General features: G+C 40.2%; 2 protein-coding genes across 2 annotated transcripts; both read left to right on the forward strand.

Moving 5' to 3' along the window:
- Positions 1–9247: 9247 nt before the first annotated feature.
- LOC114908856 (zinc finger protein 677-like) lies at positions 9248–16712 on the forward strand. Its single transcript, XM_029245557.1, has 3 exons — positions 9248–9390; positions 14531–14622; positions 15988–16712. The coding sequence occupies exons 2-3, from the start codon at positions 14608–14610 to the stop codon at positions 16174–16176; spliced, it is 204 nt and encodes a 67-aa protein (XP_029101390.1). The 5' UTR covers positions 9248–9390; positions 14531–14607; the 3' UTR covers positions 16177–16712.
- On the forward strand, positions 9366–26029 carry LOC114908528 (zinc finger protein 677-like). The gene is given in 4 exon segments (XM_029244799.1): positions 9366–9390; positions 14531–14622; positions 22595–23879; positions 23881–26029. Coding segments are annotated over 2 exon segments (1395 nt in total). The 5' UTR covers positions 9366–9390; positions 14531–14622; positions 22595–22596; the 3' UTR covers positions 23993–26029.
- The last annotated feature ends 1424 nt before the right edge of the window (positions 26030–27453 follow it).

Raw genomic sequence — 27453 nt, forward strand, 5'->3', positions numbered from 1 at the left:
AAAACAGACATTTTTTTTTCTATAAAGTCACAGTAATTTTTTTTTAAAATGTTGAGACCTAGTTTTTAGCCCTAGAAAATATAAAAGCAGTTCAAATATAGAAATAAGCTCTCAGCAGTTCCTCCAACACGAACAGATGGGCTCTGTTGGAATCATTCAACGTGTGTAGAAAAGAGCAAAGAAACTTGAGGGAAAATTTACACTAATATAACAAATTAAGGGAAGAAACTAGGCTGTTGAGTATTAGGCTAAACTGGTTAAAGTAAGTTGTGAACATATTGGACATCTTTACCAAGTGAACTTTAAAATTGGAGTAAAATTATATACTATATATATATGTGTGAATATTTTCAATATATAATAAGAATTAGAAAATCATAGAAATCTCATAATCTGAATCTGATAAAATACATTTAAAAGGAGAAGTACTTTGAAAATTAAAAAGAAAAATAATTTCAGGTTAAATGTGGGAAACAGGAATGGAATAAATATGCGCCCCTACTGGGAAGGACACTTTCCGGTGGGAATTGGAATTGGAACACCCAGCACAGTCATTTGATGTGACACGGGACACAAGAAACTCATCACACAACGGGAACCTGTCACCTCTCTGAGCACAGGGGTCAGGGGACTTCCCAAGCCAATGGCTGCCAAGGGAAATTCTGGGGAGAGGCAAGTCCCTACCCAGGAGAACTTGAGGATGAGGACTCTCAGGGAAGGAGTGTGATCTACAGAATTCCAGGCCCAGGGCAAGGATGCAGCATCTAGGCCTGCACTTGGGGCACTACAGCAGACGCTGCCCTTAAGGATCCTGGGAGAGTTTGAAGGACATGAAACCATCTTCCCAGTAAGGGCTTTGAACAGCACGAGGGATGTGTGTTGGAGGTCGGGGAAGAGATTTAAGCAGGAAGATTACTTGGCAATGTAGAGGCAAATACAAATTAAAAATAAGAGACTTAATTGTACCTGTTGAGAATAATGGAAGAGATGCCTCCTCATATTTTTCTTAGAGCTTTAGGAAACTTTAGAAAACCTGTACTTTCTCCTTCCTTTGACATGTATATAAATCCTTTTAAAAACGAATAGATCGTTTGTTGGCATTATAACCCAAGACCTAGGAGCCTTCTCTTTGGAATGGGACATCGAAGAAGATAGCACCCCTATCTCCCAGGTTCTGTGGGATGTGTCAAACAAAATTCACAGCAGAGCTGCAAAGGAAAGCTTTATTTTTGGTCTGAGAATTGTAATTTGGTAAACAAAAGATTTGAGTAGGAGTTGAAAATGTGTTCCAAGGAGGAGAGAAAAGGCAGGAGTTGATAAAGGCAAAAACCCAAAAGGTTGCAAAAGTTGTTTTGAAAGAATTATGTTTAGTGCTCGCAAGCTGAATCTATTTGTATTTATACATGGTTGGTTGCTAAAGGCTCTTGTCGGGAGGGAGAAATTTTCCTCTAACCATCTAGGTTCTTTTAGGTTTTAATAACATGTATATATGTGAGAGGCCCAGGAAAACTGAGTGACCTGCCAAAATGCACTTAGCCCTCACCTTAAATGCCATCTTCAGCTAAAGACAAAAGACGTTGGTAGTAATGTTTTGAGGCAACTCACATGAAGAGGGAAAAACAAATGTTTGGTAAACAAATGTCTGCTTGGCCAGGGAGAGACAATGGCACACAGTGAACTCTGATCTCTAGGCCCTGCCATGTTTCCCCCACCATACCTAGTCCATATTCTTTGTAGATATCTCTGCTGATATCTCTATTCCAGGAAAAGGCCCTCTATCTACATGCTTTTAGGCAGTTAGGAGGAAGGTCAGTGTTTTTTCCTGAGCCTTTTGGGTACTGATTCTTTTCAGCTTGAAATAACCCACTTGCCAAAGAGACATTTTGGTATGGCAAGTTTTGCCCCCCTACATTATCACTAGTGGGAGGTAGAAGTCTGTTACTGTGACAAGTTGCGGATTATCCTTGTGGAATCCTTGGACTATTTATGGTTTGGCCTAGTTCAAAAGTTCATGGTTCTTGCCTCCCCCTCCCCCCACCCCCAAGAATGTGCCTAAACCCTGCCTTCTTTAACTTCTGCCAGGTCCATTTTAAGTAACTCTCTTAGCAACATGGACTCCATTTTTTAAAAATAGATTTTATTTATTTATTGGCTGAGTTGGGTCTTGGTTGCTGTGCGCAGGATTTCTCTAGCTGTGACGAGTGGGGACTACTCTACGTTGTGATGCACGGGCTTCTCATTGTGATGGTTTCTCTTGTTGCAGAGCACGGGCTCTAGGCGCGTAGGCTTCAGTAGTTGTGGCACATGAGCTTCAGCAGTTGTGGCTCTCGGGCTCTAGAGCGCAGGCTCAGTAGTTGTGGCCCACAGGCTTAGGTGCTCCGCGGCATGTGGGATCTTCCCGGACCAGGGATCGAACCCATGTCCCCTGCATTGGCAGGTGGATTCTTCATCACTGCACCACCAGGGAAGTCCCTGGACTCCATTTTGAGGGTCCTTTTTTCCTCAGAGGGTGGCAGCCTAACTTCTGTCTCCTGGAACCTTGCTCCAAGCTGCAAAATTATCTCTTGTCATAAAGTTACGAGAAGTTTGTTTTTTCCTCTGGACAAATGATGGTCACCCCAACTACCAACGAATCCAGCATGAGCTGTGTGTTACAAATAGTGTGGGCAAGTACTCTCACCTCATGACTAGCTATTGTTTATCTTGGGAACATGTAGGCAATAGACTTTTCTGCTTGGCTATAAAATTGTGATTTGTTTTTATTTTTTTGTGATTTGTTTCTGATTTTGCAAACTCTTTAGTGTCAGCAGATTGCCTGTGATTTGCATCACATTCTTGTTTAATGTTTATTCAATTAAAAAAAAAGTCTTCCATTTCTCTACTGCTTTTGCGAAGAGGTTTTCTGATTTGGAAAAATATTTCATTTTAAATTATATTTCCCCAACAGCAGGCAGCGTCCATACAGCCCCAAGGCAGAAAGGCCACTAAAGGGGATCAACCTCAGAGCGATTTTAGCATGAGGTGGATGCAGACCTCCAGGACCTGCAGCTGAGAACATCTCATGGTGAAGCTGGGGCTCTTGCGGGACAAACTACTGTGGGAATTTTAACGTCTGGAGACATCCCCCGTTATCCATGTGGACAGTTTGTGAATGAGAGGGCCACAAATGTCAAGTCTGAACCAGAAAGACGGAAACACTTGCATAAGGTGTGAACACCACCCCCATCCTCTCCATCTTCTTCCAGGTCTTCTGGAAACCGTGCATGCGTTGCCATTCCCTGTCGGTGCAGGGGGCGGGCTCTGGGCGTGGCCATGGCCATCAAGTGCTGCATCTAGACTGTGGCCAGGTATCCCAAGGTAGCTTGCTGGGGTGGGCTTGGAGACCAATACGGGGGTGGGGTCTGAGAAAAGGGAGGGACATGGACTTCACTACACCCCACCTCCGGAGCATTTCCGGGACTGGTGATCGTCCTGCCAAATTCTGTAGGGATAAAAATTAAAATATCTTTAAAACTACTACTGTGTTGCAGCTTTATACACCAGCCAAGACCAGGGAGTAGTGAAGCTAGTGAAACAAATCAGCCAATAGAAACCTTGGAATGGGGAAGAGGAAGGGAATCTGAGGGGAAGTGAGAGTATTTCCTCTCCTACTTGTCTCTAGCAGGGCTCAGCTGATAGGAGAGAGGATGCTAGGACATATTAAAGTTTTGAATGTTACCTGCATCTGACATTTTAATTACTGCTTTTATTGTCTAATCATGACCCTAAAAATTGTTGATAGTGTTTGCAGATTTTTTTTCCATGAGCATCAGAAACACAGCAAAGGAAAAAACATTTTTCCTATTATAACAGCTGGGTTCTCCTTGTTTATATAACAGTTACATAGACCTCTGACTTTGGTAATTTAGAGCAACGTCTTTCAATACAGTACTTAATGTCTCTTGTATGTGACAGGGACAGATACAATAGCCTTAATGAAGATGCAAGGCCATTCAATGCCATTCAAAGACATATACCTCAAAGTTCTTGAACAAGTTCACTGTTAGTATTAGCCTAAGTTTTTGGTTTTTGTTTTATTTTTTTAACATCTTTATTGGAGTATAATTGCTTTACAATGGTGTGTTAGTTTCTGCTTTATAACAAAGTGAATCAGCTGTACATAGACATATATCCCTATATCTCTTCCCTCTTCTGTCTCCTTCCCTCCCACCCTCCCTATTCCACCCCTCTAGGTGGTCACAAAGCACCGAGCTGATCTCCCTGTGCTATGTGGCTGCTTCCCACTAGCTATCGGTTTTACGTTTGGTAGTGTATGTATGTCCATGCCACTCTCTCACTTCATCCCAGCTTACCCTTCCCCCTCCCCATGTCCTCAAGTCCATTCTCTAGTAGGTCTGCATCTTTATTCCCATCCTGCCTCTAGGTTCTTCATGGCCATCTTTTGTTTTTGATTCCATATACATGTGTTAGCATACGGTATTTGTTTTTCTCTTTCTGATTTACTTCACTCTGTATGACAGATTCTAGGTCCATCCACCTCACCACAAATAACTCAATTTCATTTCTTTTTATGGCTGAGTAATATTCCATTGTATATATGTGCCACATCTTCTTTATCCATTCATCTGTCGATGGACACTTAGGTTGCTTCCATGTCTTGGCTATTGTAAATAGAGCTGCAATGAACATTGTGTTACATGACTTTTTGAATTACAGTTTTCTCAGAGTATATGCCCAGTAGTGGGATTGCTGGGTCGTATGGTAGTTCTATTTTTAGTTTTTTAAGGAACCTCCATACTGTTCTCCATAGTGGCTGTATCAATTTACATTCCCACCAACAGTGCAAGAGGGTTCCCTTTTCTCCACACCTTCTCCAGAATTTATTGTTTCTAGGTTTTTTTGATGATGGCCATTCTAACCGGTGTGAGACGATATCTCATTGTAGTTTTGATTTGCATTTCTCTAATGATTAATGATGTTGAGCATTCTTTCATGTGTTTGCTGGCAATCTGTATATCTTCTTTGGAGAAATGTCTATTTAGGTCTTCTGCCCATTTATGGATTGGGTTGTTTGTTTTTTTGATACTGAGCTGCATAACCTGCTTGTAAATTTTGGAGATTAATCCTTTGTCAGTTGCTTCATTGGCAAATATTTTCTCCCATTCTGAGGGTTGTCTTTTGGTCTTGTTTATGGTTTCCTTTGCTGTGCAAAAGCTTTGAAGTTTCATTAGGTCCCATTTGTTTATTTTTGTTTTTATCTCCATTTCTCTAGGGGGCGGGTCAAAAAGGATCTTGCTGTGATTTATGTCATAGAGTGTTCTGCCTATGTTTTCCTCTAAGAGTTTGATAGTTTCTGGACCTACATTTAGGTCTTTATTCCATTTTGAGTTTATTTTTGTGTATGGTGTTAGGGAGTGTTCCAATTTCATTCTTTTACATGTAGCTGTCCAGTTTTCTGAGTACCACTTACTGAAGAGGCTGTCTTTTCTCCATTGTATATTCTTGCCTCCTTTATCAAAAATAAGGTGGCCATATGTGTGTGGGTTTATCTCTGGGCTTTCTATCCTGTTCCACTGATCTATCTTTCTGTTTTTGTGCCAGTACAATCCTTTCTTGATTACTGTAGCTTTGTAGTATAGTCTGAAGTCAGGGAGCCTGATTCCTCCAGCTCTGTTTTTCTTTCTCAAGATTGCTTTGGCTATTCAGGATCTTTCGTGTTTCCATACAAATTGTGAAATTTTTTGTTCTAGTTCTGTGAAAAATGCCATTGGTAGTTTGATAGGGATTGCATTGAATCTGTAGATTGCTTTGGGTAGTAGAGTCATTTTCACAGTGTTGATTCTTCCAATCCAAGAACATGGTATATCTCTCCATCTGTTTGTATCATCTTTAATTTCTTTCATCAGTGTCTTATAGCTTTCTGCATAGATGTCTTTTGTCTCCTTAGGTAGGTTTATTCCTAGGTATTTTATTCTTTTTGCTTCAATGGTAAATGGAAGTGTTTCTTTAATTTCTCTTTCAGGTTTTTCATCAGTAGTGTATAGGAATGTAAGAGATTTCTGTGCATTAATTTTGTATCCTGCTACTTTACCAAATTCATTGATTAGCTCTAGTAGTTTTCTGGGAGCATCTTTAGGATTCCCTATGTATAGTATCATGTCATCTGCAAACAGTGACAGCTTTACTTCTTCTTTTCTGATTTGGATTCCTTTTATTTTTTTTTCTATGATTGATGTGGCTAAAACTTCCAAAACAATGTTGAATGATAGTGGTGAGAGTGGGCAACCTTGTCTTCTTCCTAATCTTAGTGGAAATGGTTTCAGCTTTTCACCATTGAGAATGATGTTGGCTGTGGGTTTGTCATATATGGCCTTTATTATGTTGAGGTAAGTTCCCTCTATGCCTACTTTCTGGAGGGTTTTTATCATAAATGGGTGTTGAATTTTGTCAAAAGCTTTTTCTGCATCTATTGAGATGATCATATGGTTTTTAATTCTTCAGTTTGTTAATATTGTGTATCACAATGATTGATCTACGTATATTGAAGAATCCTTGCATTCCTGGGATAAACCCCACTTTAGCCTAAGTTTTTAATGTTCCTTTTTAAAAGACCCATTATAGATGTGCAGATCTTGTGGTCAGAGCATTCTCTCTATTTGCAATCATCTTTTGTATAAAGTGTCTCCTTACCTAAGTCGAGATATTTTTTAAAATTTTGGCAGTCGTAAATATTGTATATTACAGTGTGCTTTAAAAATGTAGTGTCTCTATTTTTCTGACACAGAGTTTAATACAGTAGGCCAAACTACTTCCTGTGTTTTTCAAATTTTTGAAGTCTTTATTTTGAAGTCTTTAATAATCTTTAATAATTTGCATCTGTTTTTATAATACTACAGGGAGACATATGTCAAAATCTTCCTGCGATTAAGGAAATATCCTTTCTTTTTCTTGTGAATTAGTTTGTTTTGCTCCCTTGTAAATTATACAGGCAACAAAACTTCCCTTAAGCAATGTGGATTTATGAATTTCACCTATGATCGGCTTCTCTCCAGATGTTCTGTCTGATGAAAAGTTTCACCATCCATTTATTTATTTGCATGAGAACATGGGAGTCCATGCTGAAATCTCTTTTGTGCCAACATGGCTAGTTGGCAATAATACATAATACAGCATAATTTACACAGTCTACCTTCTAAAGATCTGAAAATCTAGCCCTGACACTGTATATATTTTTTTCATTAAAAAATGTGTCTAGTGCAGGAAACAAATGCATGTAATAATTTGATAATAGGGTTGGATTGAGCATTCAGTTAAATCTTAGTGAACTGCAGAGATTTAAAATTGAGCATGCATAGAATAAATGTAATCAAGATAAGAAATCTATCAAAATGGTTCCTTAGTTTCACTACTTGGAAGAATCCTTCCGTGTGTCAAAACCAATATTTGCAATAAAGGTGGGAAAGTTTTGATCCATTCTTCATTGATTACAAATATCAGAGTTATACCATTTAGAAAAAAGCTTAACGAATGCAGTGAATTTGGAAGGTCTTTAGGCAGCATGAATCATCATTGGTCATCAGAAATGCATACTGGGGGATATCTTAAAACTATAATGAATGGGGCAATGTATTTAACCAAAAGCCAAACATTACTAAACATCAGGAAATAAATACACAAGAGTAATTTTTTAAAATATAATGTGTGTAGTGAAGTTCTCGTCCAAAAGTCAATCTGTGGGGGATCGTCAGAATATTATTTTGGGAGTGAAATCTTTTCAATTTATGACTAATGATGCTGAAGCCTTAAATATCAGTTAATTGAAATGTAATGAACATCAAAAAGCTATAATCAATGCTTAAAATTTGTGAAAAATTACAGATTAAATATGCGTTAAAAGACTTTTTATTCAAAATGCTTTTATCGCATTAAAAAATTATTACTGGAGAGAAATCTTCTACGTTTAGGGATTTGAAAGAAACACATTTCATGGTGGATATTAGCTCATGGAAATTGCCTTAAAGACTATAAAAGAGACCATTGGAAATTCTATAAATCTAGTTTGCTTCCTTTAGGGTTCATATAAAATAATATAGACATCCCTATCAAACACCCCTGGAAATATTGCAATAGTATTTTTGAGGTGAAAACAACTTCAGTAGGCTTCTAAAGAGTACATATAGGGTTTGTTATTCACACCTGACAGAACATTGAGAAATAGAAAATAAACAAAAGAGCTAAAATGTAAAACAATATTTTTATTAAAAATATTCTTCCTAGTTACTCTTGGATAAATGTAAAGTGAATTAGATTGTTATCTTTGGAAATTACTGACAAATGAATTATGACATCACAAGAATTTATCTCAGAGGTACTTATCATTCGCCTTAGGTGTGGAATAGAATAACAAGTACTATAAAGAACAATACAGTTTATATTAATTTTTGATTTTTAATTTTTTTAAAGCAGTGGTTGGTGACCTAAATATCATATGCCTCATGCCTCTACCTCCCCCTGCCCAGGTCTTGTACCTATGAAAGCCTCTGGAACTGAGCACAGGGCTGAGCACAGGGTGAATGGGGAATGTAAATGGATATGACGTTCTGATGGACGTCCGTACGAAGTGGCCCATTTCCCACCCGTAGAGTTTTGCATTTCACATTCAAGTTTGCATTTCTTGCACAGACAACTGCACTCCTTGCTTAATTATATCGCTTAAATTAAATTCTAATTGCAGGAGGCGTTCCTGGATCCAACTATCTCCCCACATCGACTCCGAATCCAGGTCCGGGTTCCCAGACCGCAGAGTCCGCCTCGTCTCTCTCTCAGGACCCGGCACCCCTTTGCAAAAACGATTTTTGACTAAGCTCGTTTTCAACTACTTAAAACGTAAACATCTTAGCTTTCAACAAGTGGCCTCTCAACTCTAAGTTTTCCCCTTAAGTTGTTTGAAACATCAACTTAAAACAGGCAAGGAGCAGCCCGGCTCCGCGGCACAGGAAAGAAATTCAAAGTGATCCAAACTCGGAAAGAAAACATGCCCTTAGGGAGCTGCCGGGGGGCGCCCCGTCCGCCCCGGCTCCGCCCCGGCCCCGCCCCGGCGCGGCTCCGCCACGCCCCCCCGCGATCCCCGCCTACGCCTGGCCACCATTCACGCCCCTTTTCGAAGGAGCTCCGCCTAGGCCCCGCCCCCAGCATTCCCCGAAAGAAGCGCGCACGCGCAGTATCTCGCAGACCGGAAGAGGATAACTTGGGGCTAAGGTCGCGTCGGCGTCTGTGAGTTTTCGTCTTTTTGAGTTTAAACCTGAGCGTCTCAGTCCACAGTCCTATACGCCTGGAGTTTTGGGGTTGCTACGGACGTTAACATTCCTGCACCCGTGCCTCTTACCTTCGGTAAGTTCTGGCGTCCCGGTGAGAGTTCCCGAACACTGACCGCTTCGCTGCTGGGTTGGGGGTCCGCGTTCATTTTCGGTTAAAATATTTCCGAGGCCTTCCCCGCCCATGGATTTTGGGCCTTCGGGCCATTAGACCCGCCTGCCGCGTTGTTGTCCTGTAAAACCCTTCACTGACCACTCCTCCCGCCCCGCGCTGTTCAGCGTCAAGGCAGATGGACTTTTGAGATAGATTCAAACACTTTGCGCGTCTCCCCTCATCCTTGTCCCTCTTGGCCCATAGAGGCCTGGCTTTCTCCCTGGCCCTGGGATTCAGCAGACCCCACCGCCTTCCTGGGAACCTCCCCCCGTCCCCCCCCTTAATAAGAAGCCCAGTGTCTCGGAAGAGCACACTTTTCAGAAGGATGGGATTTAGGACTGAAGAACTCGGGGTGCCCCTAGAGCAAGTCACCTCCCCCGCGCGGGGATCTGGTGCTTTGTGGAAGTGATGATTGCAAAGGGGAGACCAGGAAAGCGTCCGGACAAGGGAGTGAGGATAATCAGGAGAAAGAGAGACAGAGAGAGAATGAAGAGAAATAGAAAAGTGAGAGGGAGAATAAGATCAATGGGGCGGCGCATAAAGAAAAGGCAAAAATAGAGGATCTGGGAAGGACTTGAAGAGAGACAAAGTGAAAGGGAATAACTCGGCAAAGTAGCAAGAGGAGAAAAGAAAATAGAAACACAGAGGAAAGGGAGGAGCTCCAGCCACGAAGGTCAAGGCACTTCAGACAGAGTGGTTAGGAGAAAAACAGTTGGGGGAGCTGAGTGGAGGGACAGAACGAGGGCTTAGGGTTGGCAGAGTGAGAAACAGCGCTGAGAGAACCTAGCCAGCTAGGGATGCAGTGAGGCGGGGCAGGGGGGGTGTAATAGGAAAGAATGTAATGGAGAGCAGAGGGAACACAGAAATGCGGGGAGAAAAAGGCAGACATATATAGAGATTGGGAACAGACTGGGGAGAAGGAGAAACTGAAGTTGAAATAGGTTTCAAGCCTTGTGCAAAACAAGTGTAAGGAAAGGAATAGAGAAAAGGGGAGAAAGAGCAGCGAGAGTGAGAGAGGAAACACAGAAAAGGAGAACGATGGAGAGAAACAAGGAAAGGGAGACATAAACAGATTAACAGAAATACAGAGTAGAGTGAAAGAAGGGGAACCTGATTTTGCGTGAGTGGTGACTTGATGGGATATAGCTAAGGTGTGATATATTGCCTTGTGGCTCTGTAATATATTTAGTTTAAAATTTGCTTAATTGTTTTAATTTTACAGATGAGAATGAGAGTTGCAAAACTCCTGTTTATAAGGCTTGTGCGTTTTATAATTATTCGCCTCACAGTGTAGCTTCCATTTGCAGCCCTTTACTCTGACAACGAGGGGAGACTTGTCTGTGAGTTGTGCGTTGCCATCTTTGCTTGGAATGGTGTGAGGGAGGTGAGCCGGGACAAGAAATTACTGAATCCGTCACTACGTGGTGCTTTTTAAGGGAATATTAAAACCGTTGCTTTTTCTTCTTTTAAATGGACATACATTTTTGCACCCCTCTTACATTTAATTCATTCTTTTAAAAAGTATGTTGAGGTAAATTTTAGTATACCGAATTCCCCTTTCTCTGTAAATAATTATCAGCTTCTGAAATAAGCTTCGGTGACGTGATAACCAGCTGTCATCATTCTATTCTAAATATTAGGTAGTCTCAATTAAAAAACAAATTTTGACCCCAGAAGTCATTAGATTAAAAAAAAAAAAAGTCCCAAATTGTTTTCCCTTTTGAATATATTGTGTCTAGTTCAGATTATAAGGACTGCATTCTTTCTACCCCTTGTCATATGTTGAAACATTGTGTAGTACTTAGTAAATAATTTTAGACTGTTTCAGTATATACTTGGTAAGGGTGTCTAGCATTTTAATGGTTAGAACTTAGTTTAGTGAGTTAGTCTAATGTTCAGCAGCCTCTTTTGTCCCCTTTGTGTGATTTATTGAATTAGTGAGCTGTGAGCTACAAAGTAGATGTTCCGCTCAAGTCCCTGTTGTCCATTCTGTGAAAATAATGAGGTATGGGCTGGATCGACTTGAAACTTTGTTCTAACAGAGCCCGTCTGTTCATGGTAAAGAAATTTGCACTGATCCTATTTCCATAGCTAACCCTCTTTAAAAGTTTCAGCACCAAAATCTGTGTTCATCGTTTTATATTTCTTCAGTGTTTCACTGTGATTTTCTGCAAAAGAGGGAGTAAATGCTTGGGGTCAATGTGATTAAAACCACAAAAGAGGTGTCTTTTGCTCAGGTGTATTAAACATGATCCTGGAATTTTTCAAAGGGGAATGAGATGATAAGGACAAACTGCTCACTGTCTCTCCTAGGCCACCCTTTCAAAATTCAGTGACATGCAGTTCTCACTCAGCTCAGATGTTCTCAAGGTAACTTCCCTTCTGGGCCTCTGTGAACCTACCTACAACACGGAGGTGATGAACAAGATCAGGATTGCTGAATGACAGCGATCCCTAAAATGATTGACAATATTGTATGGATATCTATGTGGCATTTTTCTGCAAGAGGGTAACCATTGTAATTATAAGCTTAAAAGGGTGCCAGGCCAACAACGATGATGAAAACTACTAGGAAAGATACAGGGCTCAGAGACAGAGTCTGTCTCAGAATTCTGTCTCTGCATCGGAAGTAAATCTGAAGTTAGACCATTTCAGTACCTGGCATTAACCCCTCTGCTGGCTTCCCATTGCCTTTGGGACAAAATCCAGGCTCCTGGATGTGACACCAGAGAGCACAGGCAACAAGGGAAAAAATAGTTAAATGGGCCTCATCAAAATAAAAAAACTTTGTGCACCAAAGAACACTATCAACAGAGTGAAAAGGCGACCCACAGAGTAAGAGGAAAATTCTGCAAATCATATATCTGATAAAGAATTATTATCTAGAATATATAAAGAACTACCACTGAAAAACAAAGTTGAAAAAGAGGCAAAACACTTGAATAGACATTTCTCCAAAGAAGATATACAGATGGCCAATAAGCTCATGAAAAGATGCCCAGTATCACCAATCGTAAGGGAAATGCAAATCAAAACCACAGTGAGATACTACTTTACACCCATTGGGATGGCTGTTATCAAAAGAAACTGAAAATAACAAGTGTTGGAGAGAATGTGGAGAATTGAAACCTTTGTGCATTGTTTACAAGGGTAAAATGATATAGAAGCTGTGGAAAACAGTGGTAATTTCCTCAAAAAATTAAACATAGAATTACCATGTGATCCAGCAATTGCACTTCTGGACATATACCCGCATCACAGGGACTCCACCAAAAAGATTGCTATGTCAGAAAGAAATCTCACCCTTTTTTAATAACCAAGCAGACACAACCCATTATGTACATGTTCTCAAGATAAACAGTGATTTGTCCTCAAGCAAGAGGACATGATGGCACCATTTGTCAAACATAGTTCATCAGCTTTTGCTTCCAGCTGTTGCTGGAACCCCATCCAATCAAGCTTTCCCATCTACCATCCCACTTTCCTTGTCAGAGGCTGTAATGTCCTCCCTGTTTCTAAACCCACTGGTTAATTCACAGTCTTTGTCTTGTCCTATCAGCAACTGTTGATCACTCCCTCTTCCGTTAAACACTTTTTTCTTTTTTTTCTCATGGCTTGCAGGACATCCCAGTATTTAAAGATAAACTTAAACTACCATTTTAAGTCTGGCCATCTGTTTCAATTTTCTTTTCTCCTTGTTCACTTTTCATTTTCTTCTCCTGGTTTTGCCTCAACCCCTGGTCGCTGATGGGGGCAGGGCCCCAAGCTCCATATGGGACCTTTTCTCCGGCCGCACTCAGTGACTTTCCACATCATCCTATCTTATGGCTTTAGACACCCTCTCATCTCCCAGTTCCACATCTCCTTCTCAGACCTCAGCCCTGAACTCCAGACTCCTGTTGTCCAGCGGTACCCTTCACATCCCTGCTGGCACGTCTCACAGGCATCTTCTTGCCACACTGTGCGGACATTAGCTCCTGGCCCCTACAGCCCTGCACATTTCCGTTAAGAGCTGTGGCATACCTCCTGGGGCCAGTGTGACCATCTTGGCTGCTTTTCAAATATACAGGATATTACATTATTCATATGTGTTTTAACTTGAGATACAAAAGAATTAGATGTTAAGGTGGATGAGACAATACATAGTTTCCAAAATTCACTTGGGATGGGGTAGAAAAATGTCTGAAGACCACGGGCCTTGCTGATCTGCTTCCTGCAGTACTTGTGTGACATCATCTCCTGCTTGTTTCCTCCCTTCTCACTGAGATTGAGCCACACAGATGTCTCTGCTTTTCCCGGAGTCAGGGTCACCGCTGCCTCAGGGATTCCTAGAACTCTTTGACCCCCTCAAATGCACATGGTGAACCTCCTCCCCCAGATCTTTGTTCTGATAACACACCTGCCCCCATTCTCAGTGGGGCCTTTTCTGAGTCTCTCGTTTAACTTTGCAGCCACACTCCTCCCCCCGCCCTAGCCTGTAATGCCTGCTCTGTGCGTTTCTCTCTGCTCCTTCCCCTTCCACTATCCAGATACAGGGGGCAGGGCCCGAGGAGAGAGCAGGGCCACAGAGTGGGAGGTGTGCTGGGGTTGACCCCTCTGAATGATGCTCAACCCTGACTTTCCATTAGATTGCTGAGCCATTTTCAGATACCTCTTTTGTGCCCAGTTCCCGTAGAGTTTTCTTCTAGGTCATGGCTGACTAAGTAGTCTCAGGTGATCGAATCTGTATCCAGCCCTGAGCACTAGGGCTCTGGCTCATCTGTTTCTGAGGACTGAGACCAGCCCTTAAACTAGAGGGGTGGAGGGGGTGCTGTCCTCTGCATGGCCTTCGGTCAGGACCGGGTCTCTGACCTGAAGGGGAGGGTCAGTCCTTCCTAGGTCCCCACTGCTGCAGCTTGTGTGTGGCTTAACCAGGAGGGGAGTGAGTTCTGAAGAAAGGGGTCAAAAACCTTACAGCAGAGGACCGTCTGTTCCACATGCTGAGGTCCTCCCTGTGTGTGGTTGTGGTACAGGAAGGGGGTGTGTCGATTCCAAGCATTAAACAGCATCTTTTGACACTCAGGATTGACATCTCAGGGCTCACCTTGCCTGAGAAAGAAGCCCTGAAGAGGAAGAAGAGGAAAGGACAAGGAGTCAGGAATGACTCTTTCTCAGGTAAAATCATATTCTTAGTTTACCGTTCAGTCCTCTCTGTCCTGAAATGCCATTTGGACTTGATAATCTCTCACTCTCAAGTATCCTGCCTGACAGGTTTGCTTGGACTCGCCCCACGGCCTTCCTTCAATCTTCTCTCATCGCCACACAGATTCTCTTCTGTATTTTTACACACTCTATGTATTTATGGAGATAAAGTTAAGTTTTCTGATGTATTTTTTCTCAATTTTTGCAGTGTTTTTTAATAACCAGGCTACTATAGAATAATGTTGACAATCTTAATTAAATTTAGTACAATTTATACATGTTCATTGTACCAAAAATGCTGAAATACACAAGTAAACAATAGAAGAAAATGAAGGTGTATTTTAAAAATGTCATTTTAGACACTGCCCCTTCTATTTCAGTTAATTTTGGTGTGTATGTTTATAGTGCACCCACTTGTGTACGTGAGCAGGAACCCATGGTGTGTATAAACAACAGCATCATTTCATAAATAAGTCTTATATTTATTTTAACTTTGAAAGTGTGTCTTACATGCTTTCCACGTCCTTAAGTTTTCTCCTACCGTGCCATGTTAATGAGTTAAGAGCAATAAGGACAGTGCTCATTGTATGTACGCATGTGTGTGTACGTGTATATGTATTGACCTTTCAGCCAGTTCCGTGTTTTCAGCCTTGAACTTGTTTCAGGTTTTCTCAGTTAGGAAACAACTGTGTCATCGTACTTTTAATGTCATATCTGATACTTAAATGTATGATGCTGTAGGTTCTGTTCTAAAGCTGGACCACCTGGTTCAGGTGGTGGCTGCCATTTATTAGCTGTTGAATAACAGAGTTGGGTCCTCTGTAAGGTGGGAATAAATTGGATGCTATGTTGCTATATGAGTTAATACTTATAAAACATTTGGAGTACTGCTTACTGTATGGTAACTTTTGGTTGTTACTGTAATTATCATTATCCCATTTTTTCAGTTCTCACCTTTCTTTAAAGCTACTGTGGACTTTGTCATCCCTAAAGACATTACTGTACCTCATCTGGAAGTTAGTTATCATTTGGAGTATAATGCCTGGAACCTGTGTATAGACAACCCTTTGTTGAATTTTTTTCATTTGTGTATATATATATATATTTTTTTTTTTGCATGCAATTTTAAATTCCTCAGTAATTTAGTAGATTTGATATCCTCTGATAGAAAAGTGTAATAAAGCAAAATTAGGGATATATTGTTCAAGATTCTCTTTGTGGCACTATCAGGACACTGACTTCTATCTAATTGTTGCTGGCACCTCTCTCCACTTCCCATTTGCTGTGAAGATAAGTACTCTCCTGATGGCCTCTTGGTGAAATGTGTTTTCATTTCAGGCACTGTTGACATTCAGGGATGTGGCCATAGAATTCTCTCAGGAGGAGTGGGAATGCCTGGACCCTGCTCAGAGGGCCTTGTACAGGGACGTGATGTTGGAGAACTACAGGAACCTGGTCTCCCTGGGTGAGGATAGTTTCCCTCCAGAGATTGGGGTCTGCCCTCGGGTGTCTTTGCATTTATCCTGAGTCTCTTGGGAACCCCTGCCTTGTTCACTTACGGTTGAAGCCATGTTGATTCAGAAATGAGGGGCTTTATAATGGAGTGTCTGGAATTTAAACCTCCTCTTTCTTCAGCTGATCTGTCCACGACATGCTAGGTGGTGGTGGTTCTGGAAGTTGAGTAAGCACAAAATCTTATGGCGAAATTTTAAGCTATCTGCCCGCTTTTACTTCTGTACTATTGGTTTAGTAGTTCTTGGAAGAAAGCTACATATCTGTATATTTAAAATATCCTTTAAGCATTTGGAAGAAGACCGTCATTGAACAAATTTGTGAAATACTATTCTATCCCATCTGTATTGTCCTTTTCAGCTGGGCAAAGGGCTGGAATTATATTACGGAAAAGGCACAGCACATCATTCACCTTTTTTCATGTAAGCAGGAGTCTGTCTTTCTGAGGTGAATATTATTTTCATCTTGGAGCAGGGGAGAGAGCCCTGGCCTCTGAAGAGTGAGGTGAAAATAGAGAGAAAAAAAAAAAAATCAGGTGGGCGGGAATGTATCAACGATACGAACATACGGAAGAACTCAGACGGCAAAGAGGTGGCTACTTCATCAAATGTTTTTTAGGAAATTCTTCCTAAATGTGAGAGGTCTTTGGGAAGACAGAAGTTTATTGCTGCGAGCTCTCGAAGGAAATTGTACTTCCCCTCCTCTTATTCATGTGTCTTAAAAGTTTCCTCCCGTCCCAGTGGTATTCCATCTCGTTGCAAAGACAAAGGCAAAGTCTTTATCCTGACTCACAACTTTCTGTTACCTGCCGTCTGTGACTGTTTTTGTATTTGGACTTTGGGGGACCAGCCTCTCATTCTAGACTCAGTTCTCAGTCCACACACATCAAGCTGAGGTCTCCCTTGTCCCGGCTCCTCTCCTTCTCTAGCTTCCATCCCCATTTCACATACGTGAGAGACCTTCTTTTGGGGATGGGGGACACGGGCTGCTCATCCACTGCATCTGGGGCCCCAGGCGAGTACAGGGGCCTGTCTCAAGCCCTCTGTGCCCCTTCAGGTGCCTCAGACATTTCTTCATTTCTGCTTTTGCCTTTAGGAGCATGTATCATGGGACTAGCATGAATCTTTTGAGATTGTTCCTCAGCAGTATTGTAAAGACAGTGGGCAGAGAGAACCTTTCTTTGATCCCCAGTCCTTCGGGGGGGCATATCTCAGGCACATTTTGGGGTTTGTAGGCAGACCCCAGGGCCCATTTCAACATCCCACAAAATCTGAATCCCTTGCTTTACTCTCGTATCTTTTATTTTTCTCTCTCTTGCAGTGCCTACTTAGTATGCAAATGTGGAAAAACTTGGGCTGTACCTGATTTCCATGTTTTTTTGAGTGTGTGTGATTTTGCTTCTGAAATACACCTACTTGGTGTCTGAAATGTTATTCTCTGTTTTCTGCTGTGATAACCCACCCTTTAGGTGCTGGAGAAGCTCTAGTGAACTCTCCCACGAGGAGTTTCACTGGGTAAAATTCTGAGTGGAGAATGCTTTGATTTAGATGTTACAGTATCATCCTGCTTCATGGGCAAGTGCCCTCTGAAGTAACTGAGTAGAGTGGTCAGCATGTTCCAGGATGCTGAGATAGAAAGTATCATGAGAGCCTGACACAAATGGTTCCAGTTGTCCTTCTGGGTTTTGTGGATCATCACAAAAGTGTCTCTGAAGGGCAGTGTGGCAATGTTGATTAAGTATACTAACGATCATCCTGTTTGATTTGGGGTTGTCTCAGATACAGGGATTTATTCTAGGGAGAAAATTGCAAGTTCATAACCACATATCAGTGAGACCGTTGGCCAAACTGTTGTTCTTGCAACAGTGTTCATTGCATGTGTATGCCATTGTTTATTGTTCAAAAAAGTATGATTAGCATTCATTCCCTGCTAGGCAGTTTCTCAACATTTTCCTCTGTCCCCAGTCCCTGGCAACTACCAGTCTGCATTCTGTCTCTGTGGATTTATCTATTCTGTGTATATCATATCTTTTGCAATATTGTCTTGACTGTTCAGGGCGCTTTGCGGTTCCGTATGAATTTCATCATCTTTTCCATTTTTCCAGGAAATGTTCTTGGAATTTTGATAGTGTTTACATAGAATCTATAGACCATATTGGTAAATATTATCATAAATATGGAGTGTCTTCCCATTTATTTAGGTCTTCTTTAATTTCTATCAACAATGTTTTTTTTTAATTTTTATTGGAGTATAGTTGACTTACAGTGTTGTGTTAGTTTCAGATGTACAGCAAAGTGAATCTGTTACACATATACAGATATCCACTCTTTTTTAGATTCTTTTCCCATATAGGCCATTACACAGTATTGAGTAGAGTTCCCTGTGCTATACAGTAGGTCCTTAATAGTTATCTATATCAGCAATGTTTTGTAGTTTTCAGTCTATATGTCTTTCATCTCCTTGCTTAAATTCATTCCTAGGTAGTTTATTCTTTGGATATTATTGTAAGTGGAATTATTTTTAAAAATTTTTTTCAAATTGTTCATTGTTGATGTATAGAAACAGCTGGTTTTCATATGTAGATACTGTATCCTGCAACTTGGCTGACATCGTTTCTAAGACTAGTAGGTCTTGTTTGTGTGTGTGTGTGTGTATTTTATACAGGATTGTGTCATCTCATGGAGATAATTTTCCTTTTTATTCTCCAATTTATATACTTTTAATTTCTTTTTCTTGCCTAATTGCTCTGGGTAGACCTTCCAGTACAACACTGAATAGCTGGATAGCAGTGGTGAAAGTGGGCATCATGTCTTATTTCTTATTTTAGGTGGAAAGCTTTTATTATTTCATCATTGACTGTGTATGATATTAGCTGTGAGTTTTTCATAAATGATCTTTATCAGGTTGAGGAAGTTCACTTTCTGTATGCTGACTGTTTTCATCATGACGGTTTCTGGATTTTTTTCGAATATCTATTCTGCATACAATGAGATGATTATGTAGGTTCCCCCCCCTCCCTACTATTGATGTGGGCTATTATATTGATAGATTTCCATATGTTGAACCAACTACCCTTGAATTCTTGGAACAAGGCTGCCTTTTTTATGATATATAATCTTAATATGCTATGTATTCAATTGGCTAGTATTTTGTTGAGGATTTTTCATCTATATTCATAAAATATGTTGGTCTGTAGTATCTTTTCTTGAGCTGTTTTTGTCTGGCTTTGGTATCAGAATAATGCTGGCCTCATAGAATGAATTAAGAAATGTTCTCTCTTTTCAGACTTGTGGTTGCCAAGGGGGAGGAGAGGTAGGGGAGGGATGGATTGGGAGTTTGGGATTAGCAGATGCAAACTATTATATATAGAATGGATAAACAACAAGGTCCTACTGTATAGCACAGGGCACTATATTCAATATCCTGTAATTAACCATAATGGAAAAGGAAAAAAAAAGAAGTGTTCTCTCTTTTATTTATTACAGGGCAGGTCTAGTCGTAAGAAAATCCATCAACTTTGGTTTATCTTAGAAGTCATAATTTCTCCCTCATTTTTAAAAGACAGTTTTTCTAGAGATAGAATTGGCTGACAGTTTTTTTTCCTCTGTCAACACTTCAAATACGTCATCCACTGTTTCTGGACTCCATGGTTTTGGCAAGAAATCAGCTTTTAATCTTACTGAGTATCTTTTGTATGTGACAAATACCTACCTTCTCCCTTGCTGCATTTAAGATTCTCTCTTTCCCTCTGTCTTTTAACAGATTGATTATAATTTGTTATCGTGTGATTCTCTTTGAGTTTTCCTACATGCGGTTCATTCAGTTTTTAGATTTGTAGGTTCATGTCTTTACTCACATTTAAGAAATTTTTGACCATATTCCGATATTCCTTCTGCCTTCTTTCTCATTCTCTTTGGGACTCCCATTATTCGTATGTTCGTCCACTGATGGTATCTACAGGTCTCCGAGGTTCTGTTCATTTATATTCAGTCTTTCTTTATTTCTGCTCCTTAAACTAGGTAATTCTGACAGATCTACCTATAAGTTTGCTGATACTCCCTTTTGCCTAATCAAATCTGGTGCTGAACCTCTCTAGGAAATTTTTCATTTTGATAAATTTACCTTTCAGCCCCAGAATTTCTGTTTAGTTTCTTTTTATAACCTCTATCATTTTATTGATATTCTCTATTTGTTTAAACATTGTTTTCCTTACTTTCATTAATTCTGTGTCCATCATTCCCTTTAGCTTAATTAGTTGATTTTAAGTGTTTGTTGTTTAAGTCCAAAGTTTAGGCTCCATTATGGACAATTTATGCTATTTATTTATTCATTTTTCTGTATGGGTTATATTGGTACTTTATTGTTACTTTGCCTGCTTTGTAACCTTTTGTTTAACAAATGGGATATTTTGAGTATGTTGGAACCTTGGAAATCATAATCCACTCCTCCCCCCACGCTCACCCCCCCGGATTTTGTTGTTGTTTCTTGTGACTGCTGTTGTGTCTTTATTTCTCTCAACTAATTTTGTGTGATGTGTTTTCATTGCTGTGTGTGGCCACTGAAGTCTTTGTTGACTTATTGGTCAATTAGTGATTTGACAGATTTCCTTAAACACCTGGAACCAAAACCAAAACAAAACCACCTTATATTCTTTGTAGATGAGCTCTTTCTGTTGGAGAGTTCCTTAAACACTCAGGCAAGGAGTTTACAACTCTGCCTTAGCATTCACTTCTTGCAGAAAATCTGATGTTCAGCTGGACATGAGGGCTTAGGAGCTTCTCAGGTCTTTTCTTATATTGCCAGTCCTAGGCATGCCCAAATCTATCTAGATTCCCTGGAATATGTGGGAGATTTTCAAAGTCCTTAATTCCCAGTACAACTCACTCCCCACTTTTTTCTCAGGGTTTTCGATTTGTCCATTGTTTGCCCAAGTTGTTATCCCTTGCCCTAGGTGGCAGTGGCTAGTATATTTACCTTTAAATGTTTTTGACCAAGCCCTCAGGTTAGCAGTTCCACCTAGGTATAGTTTTGCAAGTACTTTGAGCCAGTCCTTTAGGTATCCGTCAGGCAGATCAAAACAAGAAAAACAAAACCAAAAAACCAAAACCCAACCAGTTGAAATTCTTTATAAGGTCTGTTCTGTCACCTCTGGTTCTGGAAACCTGTACCAGCCTGTGGGTTCTCATCTTCAAGGCCACTGCCTAGCTGAGGAACAGGGATGGGTCAAGGTAAGAAAAAACAGCTGCCTTTTTCTTGGTTAAGAGTGTTCCTGGTAGCTGGAATCCTTTGATTAATTTCCAGAGTTCTTATAAAGTTGATTCTGACAGTTTTTGTGAGTTCATTTCTTGTTTTGTACAGAGAAGTACATTTGGCGTTCCCTGCTTTGTCAGTTTTGTTGTCACATTTCCCCATTAATTTCTGTAATATTACGTATTTACCTGGACCTTTTATTTCAAAATCAGTGATTTTTAACATATTTTCCAGTTCTCATATTGTGCGTTCCTTCTGAACTACGTTCTTTCTTTTAGTCTTATAGGTGAATTCTTTAGAATTCCACATACACTGTGTGTGTGTCTGTGTGTGTGTGTATTTAACAAATGTAAATGCTTATTATTTATGATTTATGGCTGGATTTGTCTCACATTACTAAAATGTTTGTTACTGTTTATTTTGATTAACAGATAATTAATATTTAGCATATGTTATGTAATATAAGCACAGTGAACTAATCATTATGTTGCAGTATGCCTGTTTTTCATGGGTATAGTTGTATAACAAGTATTCAAAATAATGTTTTGCTATTCTTACAGTGTTGTTTTAGTGTTGTATACAAGTATTCAGTAGTGTTTTTTTTAATATTAATTTTCTTAAGAAACTTTTCCTCCCTCCCTCCCTCCCTTCCTCCCTTCCTTCCTTCCTTCCTTCCTTCCTCCCTTCCTTCCTCCCTCCCTTCCTCCCTCCCTCCCTCCCTCCCTCCCTTCCTCCCACCGTGCAACATGTGGGATCTTAGTTCCCCTACCAGGGATTGAACCTGTGCCCCCTGCATTGGGAGCGTGGAGTCTTAACCACTGGACCCCAGTGATTATTTTTAATATCTTTTATTTTTCAAATGTTAGACAGTTGTACGCCTCCCATGAGTTGGTGTGTGCTTTGGGGTGCCTGTGGGGAAATTCCTTTTCTTTCAAGGTTATTGTAACTTTTGATAACAGAGCATTTGAAAATAGGCTTTCCTGAAAATAATTTGAATTGCGTGTAATCACCCTTTCTTTTTAGAGGAATCTTATTCATTTGTGTTCCTAAACATTTGCAGACCATGGTTGTAAAGCTTGATAAGTCTGTTAATTGTGAGTTTTACCTTTGGTGTAATATTATATTTTTCAGCATAAAATATCTATCTTCCAATCTGGTTAAAAGGAAGCCTTATATCTTACAGATATGTCTACCAGATGTGTGATCAAAGAATTATCACCAAAACAGGACATTAATAATGGAGACTTATTTCAGACATTGGCTTTTGAAAGACTTGTAAGTCATGATTTTGATGATTTTGATTTCAGTGAAGTCCAGCAAAATATGCACAAGTTTGCGAATCAGTGGGAATATGAAGAAAAAAGTTACAAAGGAGTGACTACAACCCCTTGCAAAAATCTCACTGGTAGTAGAGATCAACAACATCATAAATCCTGGAATAATTTTCCTTTAAAGCAGAATGTTTCTGTAAGAAGTATGTCTCAATATTACAAGTATTACAAGTCATATATGAGGAATAAGGAACTAAAAAGTAGCATAGGCTATTCAGGAAACAAGTTTTTGAAATGTTTGGAAAATAGGCTTGGATTAAGCCTTCATTCACATTTGGCTGAACTGCAGATTTTTCAAACTGAGGAGAAAATTTACGAATGTAATCACATTGAGAAGTCTATCAAAAACTGTTCCTCAGTTTCACCACTTCAAATAATTCCTTCTAGTGTCAAAACCAACATTTGTAATAAAAATGGGAAGGTTTTAACGCATCCTTCATTGCTTACACAACACCAGAAAACACATATTAGAGAAAAGCCCTACAAATGTAATGACTGTGGGAAGGCTTTTAGCCATTGCTCAGTCTTAGCTAATCATCAAAGAATTCATTCTGAACAGAGACCTTACAAATGTAGTGAGTGTGGCAAAACCTTTAACAGACTCTCAAACCTCACAAGGCATCAGAGAATTCATACTGGGGAGAAACCATATAAATGTAACGTATGTGGTAAGGACTTTATGATACGTTCACACCTTTGGGGTCATGAGCGAATTCATACTGGAGAGAAACCTTACAGATGTAATGAGTGTGGCAAAGCGTTTTCTGAGCATTCAAATCTTGCTCAACATAAGAGAATCCATACTGGAGAGAAACCTTATAAATGTAATGAGTGTGGTAAGGATTTCACCACACGTTCACACCTTTGGGGCCATGAGAGAATCCATACTGGAGAGAAACCTTACAAATGTCATGAGTGTGGCAAAGCCTTCACTGGGAGCTCAAACCTTACTCAACATAAGAAAGTTCATACTGGAGAGAAACCATATAAATGTCATGTATGTGGCAAGGCCTTCAGTCAGAATTCAAGCCTTACAGTTCATCAGAGAATTCATACTGGGGAGAAACCTTACAGGTGTCACGAGTGTGGCAAAGCCTTTAAGCAGTACTCAAGTCTCAACAGACACCAGAATATACATGGAGTGAAGATACAGATGTAAAGTGTGTGGTAAGGCTTTTATTAAATGTTCATATGTTTGGAGTGATGAGAAAATTTATACTGGAAAGAAACCTTACAGGAGAATATATTAAGGCCTTCAAGAAATGACCTGGCCTCAGGACCACCAAAGATTTCATAATGGAGAAAACCCTTACAAATATAATGAGTGAGGTAAATTGTTTAAGCAGGTTTCAGAATGTACCGTGCATCAGGGAATTATTAGTAGGGAGAACTAAGTCTAGTCCTTCTTGAAGATTAGTCAAATCATGTTACACTCTGCAGAGTAATTAAAAGTTAAAATCATTTAAAATTCATGAGATGGTGGCAGGGGGCGTCAAAGGATCAAGGATGTTTGAAAAGGCCCACTTACCAAGTTATGAAATGTTTTTATTCTTAGATTTCTTGATAAGGCTCCATTTTTAGTGACTTTTAATCTGAGGTTCAAAATCTGTTAATGATGTTATATCTTCATCACAGACCTCTCATGTGCTGCCATGATGAAACACACCTGTAAAGGAACTTTACACCTGTAAAGGAACTTTTTAAAAATTTCAGTCCTAATGTAAAAAGTGCTTTGTTTTAAATTCTTTCCTTTATTTTTGGTTTTTGTTTTTAATTTTCAATTGCACTTGTTCATTGGTGGTATATATACATTAACCTTGTATCCTGCAGCCCTACTGTAGTGTTTTATTGTACCACACTTTAGGGTATTATTGTATTGTAGGGTATTTATTGTATTGTAGTGTTTTATGTACCACACTTTAGGGTATCATGCAATTGTTCAATTCCAGTGATAGGTGCCACCTCGTTTTGTTCATGGCGTAAAGAGCCTCTCTGTTACTATAGTAATGTTGACACAGTCTTACAGTCATTAAATCCGAATTGGTCATGGGCCAGGTTCCTGTTATTCTGTGTTGCAGTCAGAGCATCTGCATTTTATTAAGATCTCAAAAGCTTGATGCATAATTGGTATTGGCATATAGAAAAATCTTTACTCAAATGGAAACTTGTCACGGCCAAAACTACAAAATAACATACCACTAATCTAAAACATGCTGACAAGTTACGAAAACAACTAAATATAGGTCTAGATTATTGGAAGAACGTAGCTAAACTTCTTCTTCAGTATATCATGATGGTTAAATACTATACTTTGTTACCGTCTCCACTAAGTTGAAGTCCCCATATCTGCTGCTCACCAATGTGTGAATTTATTGAAATCACTGAACTCCCTGTGCTCAAGTTTTCTTCCTCTTTAGAATAAAAATAGTAGTAGTTTCCATCTCAAAGATTTGTGGAGAATGAAGATGTTACTGAGCTTCCTAGCAGTGATTCTTACATTGTAAAGGTTTTTCAGAGTTACATATTCAACTCTTAGAAGTAAAACTTAAGTAAATATTTCTCAGAGAGAACTAATGGTAAGTGGAGAATATTGAATTTCAGTTGAAATCATAAATATAACCATTGCTTCAGGTTCTCCTGCAGCATCCCCCAGAAGAAATATGTCAGTCATTGGGAGCTAACAGATCCTCCAGGTTTTCTTGGCAATAGAAATGGTCTTCTTATCACAGACTATAAGTAGAATCCTGGAGAATTTCTCTCTTCTTTACCGTTATATCTTGCTTTCCTTCTCTAGGTGAAGGTTAGGGTCCACAGATTTGATGGTCAGGTTGCCTGTAGCCAACTCCTTCGTCTTCATCTTTACAGGAATCTCCAGGACAGTGATGGCTTTTGGGCAGAAACATTGTCTCAGCGATTTTGGTTGCAAATTTGTTTACTGTGTCCACAGAGTGATACTGTACTATATTTGTGTAAGATATACCTATCGGAGGAGACTAGGTGAATGCCTCTACTATCTTTGTACCTTCCTGTACATCTGTGATTATTTCAAAATAAAAAGTTAAAGGGAATGTGGTTTGCTGTGGCTTTTACAAAATTCAAATCCAGCTGTTTGCTGATATGAGAATAAAGGATATGATAAATGAGTCTAACAATTCTTACAACTGTCTACTCATCACCTTCCTGTTTCATGAGTATTGTAAATGTGGATGTGCCTACATCCCACATGATACAGGTCTACTCTACTTCCAAGAACTCCTGAATCAGAAGCACAAGGGTAGAACTAGAGAATTCGGTATTTAATGTGTTTGCTGTATTATGGATTGGTGGATACTTCGTTTTGGAACCACCACCAGTCCTGCATGAAGTGAGCAGACCTTCTGAAGAAAGAGGAAGACCGAAGTCTAGAAGCACCACTGTGATTCTTTTCATTTCTGAATGAACAGAGCTTCAATCTTGTCCTTAAAAACAGGGATCAGAAGCTTGGTTGTTCAAGGCAGGGCTTCTCAAGAGCCTGACCATGGAGAAAGATGCGCAAGCACAGGTCTTACCTTTTGGATGGAATGTGTCTTCTAATATGGTTCTCTAATACCGTATGTCTCTGCACAAAAACTCTGAGTGGGGTCCAGGCATTTCTAGTGCTTTTAAGAGAATTTTATGGGCATACTGGTGAATGTCATAGTTCCTGAAATAAAACACATGCACTTCCAGTAGTGACAGTTGGGGAGATTCTTTTAATTTTATACAGCATGAGACAAGAATAGGAATATAAAGATAGTTCTGGTGTAGTATGAGGATTACTAGTTGAGTTTTGTGCAGAACTTCTGGGTCCTGACAAGTTGTTTAACCTTTGGAGTCTCAGATTGCTCCTTTGAGGTGGCACCTGTCCTGCTAATCTCAGTTGAGAACTGTGAGCCTCACGGGGACCTTCCTGTGCAATCATTTGGTAAATAGAAGGCACTAGGCTTGTGTGAGCCTTCCCATTATAGGGCATGTAACTGTATTCTAATTCATGGGATTCTTAATTTAAGAGCAATTTATGCTCTTGTAAGAGCATACCACCTCCAAAGCCATTCTCTCAGCCTTGGTGTGAGTCTCTTTGGGTTCATCTTGCTTGGAACTCTCTGTGGTTCTTGTACCTGGATATCTGTTTCTTTCTTCAGGGTCAGGAATTTTTCAGCCATAATCTCATCAAATATATATATTTTTTAATTATTTTATTTTAGGGTTTCCCTGGTGGCTCAGTGGTTGAGAGTCCACCTGCTGATGCAGGGGACACGGTTTCATGCCCTGGTCTGGGAAGATCCCACATGCCGCGGAGCGGCTGGGCCCGTGAGCCCTGGCCGCTGAGCCTGCGCGTCCAGAGCCTGTGCTCCGCAACGGGAGAGGCCACAACAGTGAGAGGCCCATGTACCGCAAAAATAAATAAAAATAAAAAATTATTTATTTTATTTTATTTTTGGCTGCATTGGGTCTTCATTGCTGCATGCAGGCTTCCTCTAGTTGTGGCAAGGTGGGGGGCTACTCTTCCTTGTGGTGCACAGGCTTCTCATTGGTGGTGGCTTCTCTTGTGGAAGCACAGGCTGTAGATGTGCAGGCTTTGGTAGTTGTGGCTCGTGGGCTTTAGAGCACAGGCTCAGTAGTTGTGGCGCATGGACTTAGTTGCTCCACAGCACGTGGGATCTTCCTGGATCAGGGCTCGAACCCATGTCCC

Source organism: Monodon monoceros, unplaced genomic scaffold, assembly GCF_005190385.1.
Source record: "Monodon monoceros isolate NGI ecotype Baffin Bay Population unplaced genomic scaffold, NGI_Narwhal_1 Super_Scaffold_10, whole genome shotgun sequence".
NCBI lineage: Eukaryota > Metazoa > Chordata > Mammalia > Artiodactyla > Monodontidae > Monodon > Monodon monoceros.